The 5,504-nt window shown below is 42.7% G+C and overlaps 1 protein-coding gene across 1 annotated transcript; it reads right to left on the minus strand.

Annotated features, from left to right (window-relative positions):
* Positions 1 to 599: 599 nt before the first annotated feature.
* Positions 600 to 5,503, minus strand: SNIP1 (Smad nuclear interacting protein 1; the record flags this gene model as incomplete). Its single annotated transcript, XM_085311102.1, has 4 exons — positions 600 to 3,342; positions 4,034 to 4,623; positions 5,258 to 5,357; positions 5,439 to 5,503. Coding segments are annotated over 4 exons (1,020 nt in total), but the record flags the coding sequence as incomplete, so codon positions are not given.
* Between the last annotated feature and the right edge of the window lies 1 nt (position 5,504).

The following is a 5,504-nucleotide window of genomic DNA, read 5'->3' on the forward strand; positions in this document are numbered from 1 at the left end:
GCAGCGCCCCGGCCCCGTCGCCAGATCCCGCCAAAGCGGGTGCGTCCACTGCGGGACGTGGGCCAGGCTCGGACCCGGGTCAGAGGAGAACCCCGGGCGGCTTCCCACAGAGAAAAGATTCGATTCCAGTCGGTGAAAATTAGACAAATACTGCACGAAACGATACTTGARCTGCAGCCACCCAAGACGCGCTTGGAAGAGGCCGGGCGGCGCCGGCACTGCTGGACGAAGGCCCCGGCTGGGACGAGGCTCGTTCACGGGTCAGCGCCAGCCCGCCAAGAAGCGCCTCTAACGGATCCTCCAGCCCGGTCTGCGAGGAGCCTCGGCCCGACGCCCGCGCCCCAGCTGCGCGTTCCTCGATAACCRCTGCTGCGCAGGACGCCGACGCGCAGGCAGGGCGAGAACACGAGTATCCTCGGGACCAGGAGACACTGCACTGAGCGCGAGGCAATAAACCGAGAGCGCCTTAGCTTATGTGCTGAAGAGGCTCTTTGGTCTTCATCCCCGCTTGACGCTGGGGTACCACAGGTCGTTGAATTCCACCAGAAGCAGCCCATTTTCCCTGGTGTCAGACAAGTAATAAAAACAGTACAGCAAAATCAAGATCATCTTTGTGCTATTATACATAATCAGATTTGAAACGATTAATTCACAAAATAGGTACAGTACATTGTAGCAGTCACTCACATTTTTCCAGCCCAGGGACTGAACCAGAAACAACTTCAAACTAGCTAAGACCATTTCCTAAGAGGGTCACAGTTCAGCCACACAGCTAGGAAGAGTACAAAAATTGAATAARCCTGAGCCTTTTTTCACCCCTTTACATCACTGCTATACCCATTTCAGCTCTGTATCTCCCCTTTGTGAAAAAATAACCCATTGAAAACAAGTCCTCTTACCATTTACTAGAATAGCCCCACACAATTCACATGCTTTTTTGTCTGATCATTTTTTTTAAAGCTAGGTTAAAGCCACTGCTAGTTAGATTAGTCTAAATTGTGTTGCTTACATGCTCTGAAATAAGTAGTACTCTATGCACTAATCTGCCCCTTTTGTGACACTGATGAGATTTGGCTTAAACCCCACCAGTATTTCATGTTTCTCAGGTGAGCATGCYTGCACTCGAGAGCATGTGACCTGAACACCGCACTAAGCAACCAAAGGTGCACTCTGGTTTCTCCACACATCCCTCCAAACCTCATRGCATCTGAAGCATACAAGTCAGTCATTTTTGAATTTCTTTGGTGTCCTTAAWACCCAAATACAAGTACTCTGGGAACATGCACTATAGCACAAGAGACACAGCACCAGAAACTGATGCCTATTGGTGCTGTAGGGAAAAAAAAAAAAGTCACAGGTGTTGCCTAGTCTGAGGGGTGAAGGGCTACTCAGTGCTGGAGCACACATGGTGCAAACACACACACCACAATTTTCAAGTGTATAGACACAGGATGTTCTGCTGAGGCAGTTACAGTAACATCACTTGTAAGGTAACAGATATCACTATGTCCACCTAGTCCTGCTTTTACTAAAGAAAAATACTTCAGTAACAAGTTCCATGAGTTATTGTAGATTTAACAAAAGTTCTTCTATTTCCACTGCTGAACTTCTTTGCTAAGCATAAAAACTACAATAATTTATACCTTCAGTATCAGCATCTCTCCCTTATCTTTGTGAGTTTTTCAAGAAAATACAGTACATCTATGTCAGGGAATATAAAGGGGAAAAAAAGAGGGACACTAGAAAAATATTACAACTAAAATTACTTAGGGCTAAATTTATAAATTCTTTATTTAAAAATCCCTATGGTATATATAAATGAGACCCTCCTATTCAAAACACATTCTTCTACCTACTGTTTGAAAACCCTACAATAATGTCCCATATTTACACCATGTTTCAGTCTGTGTATACAATGTAACATATGTATACACAAAGTATATACACAGCATGTATGAATAGCGTATGACCACAGAGCAACCATCTAGGCAAAGTTAGTAAAGGAAGTGAAAACTGTTACATTTCTTTTATCATAGAGCAAAGAACAGGAAAGAGACATCCAAAAATATGCATAACATAAGTACTTTCATTAAGTAGAATTCTTCCCCCCCACTCCTGAAGTGTTTTCTTTTACAGGAGAAAAGAAGAATACTTCAAACAAATCACAGTATAACTTTTTATATAAAGAAAATTTAAATAGTGCAAACTGTTGAAAACATGTCATCACATAACAGGTATCTACATGTAATAGAAACAAGGAGAAATTATCTCTAGGGCTGCAGTGTTATCAAAAAAAGAAATAAAGGACTCTGCTTTAGAACAGGATACTCAATATCCAATAACAATTTTGGTATCTAGGTTTGACATATACTGGGCATATACTGACTTAGACCTCAACCTCCAAAACTGCAGTTCACAACCTAAAGTCCCAGGAAGCATTTCCTTTCATTCATTTAAAACTATAATACCTGTAAATTGCAAGGTATTCTGGTAAAATGCCCATCCCTGAAGAGTTGTTATAATGCAAACTAACTACCCTAAACATACAAATACTAGAGGGATTTTGCAACTTTTCTGCCTCTTTAGTAGTTAAAGTTGGTAGATTCTCCTGTCTAGGTTTCTTAATTGGCATATAAATTTGGCAAATCCTACCAAATAAGAGAAAAATATATCGGGCTAGTTTCTACCTAATTTTTCAGTTAAGTAGCATTTTCAAAGGGTTATGACAAAACAGTTCATAAAAATAACTTTAAAATATGCCCACTGTGTTTTACATCATTTACTAGAAGAGGACAGTCTTTCAACATTTGTTGAATATTTCCAGCACCATTACATCCAGGTGCTCTTTTTTCTTTGTCAGGGGAAATTAGCTCAGAAAAAGCTGGATTTCCTGATAAGCAGAACTATCAGAGATGAGTRAGTCCCCAAAATAAGCAACAAGAACAGACCAGCAACAGAAGAATGACTTTAAGGCAATAAGAGGCATCAGTGCTTCGATGCTCCAATGTTTACATCCCAATGCATGTTCTACTGGAAAGATTTATTTTTTAAATCCCCTCCACTTTCCTCCTGATCTGTTAACTGTCAGATTCTTCCTCCTTCTCCTCCTCCTCATCATCGTCCTTTGCATTTGCCTCGGATTTATCTGAAGATTCATGGAGAAGAACGTATTCCCTGCTACTGAACCCAAATTTTAACACATCCTTTTCTTTCAGTTCATAATAACGTTGAGGTTCAATCCGCTGGTTATTCAGAAAAGTACCGTTGCCAGAACCAAGGTCAATTATATAAGGCCGTACTCTGCGRCCAACTGTACCATCAGCACGGGTGTACTCCACAAGCCTGGTAAAACAAAAAGCACTATTTCAATCACAGCAGAGAAAGATAAAATTCCCATTTATACAGCCACTCCAAAAGCAGATGGAGTTCTCAACATACTCTGTATTTTCAGAAAATTAAGCAAGCATGATAAGAGTAAGGAGAGTCTCTATCAGAGCATCCATTTCTGATCCACTGTCTGAAATTATCAGAATCTCTTCTAGACTGCATCACCTTCTAAAAGTTATGGTGATATAATAGAGTAATTTATAAAACAGAACAAATGGCTGTTCCTTAAGAGATCAGCAGCATACAACCCCTGCTGCTTCAAAAGGATAGCAGCAAACTTTGTTGCAAAAGWCAAAACGAAAAATAGTCCTTGAAATATTTTTACTGACAATTACACCTGTGTTTATTCCAATTCAGATATATATCCAATTCTAAAGTTAATCCTACTATTAGGATTAAATTAAATTAAAATAAATTAAATTAAAATCCTATTATTTGTCTTACAACAAGACAGCTTGTGGTTAAACAGAAGAAATTATTTGATTAGTGCTAAGAGAACGTACAGCTAGAAGTTACATACGGCTACTATCTCTAACAGGAGATCTTTATACCAAACTGCTACTTCTAAATGCTGCCTTGCCCCCGCCCCCAAAACCAGTTTTGGGATAATCCTGTTTCACCAGCAAGTACAGAAAATAATACTTACCGATACTGAAAGACAGCATGTTGCTTTGAGCAGGAGGGATGGTCGATAGGAATATCTGCTATTCTCCGATGCCGGCCCAGGAGATATGCGCTCTGTCTGTGAATGTACATGACTGGGAGAAACTCATCATTTTTAAAAGGATAGAGGCGCCATCGTTTCTTTGGAATCCGAGCTTCTGGGGGCTCRCTGTACTTAATCACGACCCCTCGGAAAGTGTTGGCGTCCTCCAGAAGCGCACCAGACAGTTCAAAGCTTGGCTTTTCTTTTTTTACAGGATCTTTATCTTTAGGCTTATTATCGGATTGCCCGAGTTCTGGATTCTGGTTAATACCACTCACTTCGTTCTTCTGCCGATGTTCTCGTCTTCTCTCATTATAAAATTCYCTCTCTGCTTGCTGCTCACGGATGTTCTGAACATCCCTTTCTCGCTCATGGCCTCGGCCTCCAGGCCTTTCATTAGGATTTTTCCTTCTATCCGAGTGATCTCTGTGTCTATCTCTCTCACCACTTCTATCTCGCCTGTGTTCTTGTTCTGATGGATTTCTCTGCTTTCGTTCCTCATTTCCTCTATGAGGATGATCATCTCGTTCCTGTAATGAATAATTTCTTATAGTAACCTATATTGAACTAGAATTAGAGAGYAGGAAATCTACTTTAAAGAAAAACAAAATCAAACATAACATGCAAAAAACAAAGACTCTGATGTCTTGTATTGAGCTATTTCCTTACTGAACTATTTGGATTCCTGCTACTACAACGAGTAACACAAGTTCAAAAAATAGAGACACACGCCATTCTTCCACACAATAAGATACTAGAACAGACAGCTGAAAGCTAACAGAATTTCTACTTGACTTTCAGATATCAGCAGTAGTCTGGCCATAAGAAGCAGCTTGCAGGAACAGTCTACACAAGTGACAAAGGTTGCATTCACAACAAACSCATGTGAACACTGAAGTGCTTAGCACAGCTCTTGAAGTAGACAGCAATAGATATTGACTCACTAAAATGCTTTTTTCCCTTAAGATCACATATTCCAATAATTAAGAGAAAGTAAGTCAGGAGTTACTTCTCATACCTTCTGCAGGTGAATTCAGCAGGAGCAGGCTCTCTCTCCGTGAAGCCACACAGCACACGGGGCTCGAGCAAGGGCTCCCCGGGAGCACCGGCCACGCGGACCCGCCGGCAGGGTCAGGCCCTCCCGGTAACACCGAGCCGATTTACCTGCTTGACTTTGACCACGGCGTGATGGGGGCTGCGGCTCCTCCGGCYCCGGGGGGACTTGCTTCTCCTGCCCGACGCTTTCTCCTTCCTTTTGGGCGATCTTTAAAGACAGCGAGAAGGGCGTGAGCGCAAGGGAGCAAAGCGGGGGGCTGCTGCCGCGGCGCCGCCCGGGCGGCCCTACCTGCTGCTCCTGCCGCGGCCGCCCCGGTGCGGCCCTGCCGGGCCCCGCCGCTCCTCGGCCGGCGGC

This window comes from Rhea americana, unplaced genomic scaffold (assembly GCF_003343005.1).
Source record: "Rhea americana isolate MKP2758 unplaced genomic scaffold, rheAme1 scaffold_331, whole genome shotgun sequence".
In the NCBI taxonomy this organism is placed as follows: domain Eukaryota; kingdom Metazoa; phylum Chordata; class Aves; order Rheiformes; family Rheidae; genus Rhea; species Rhea americana.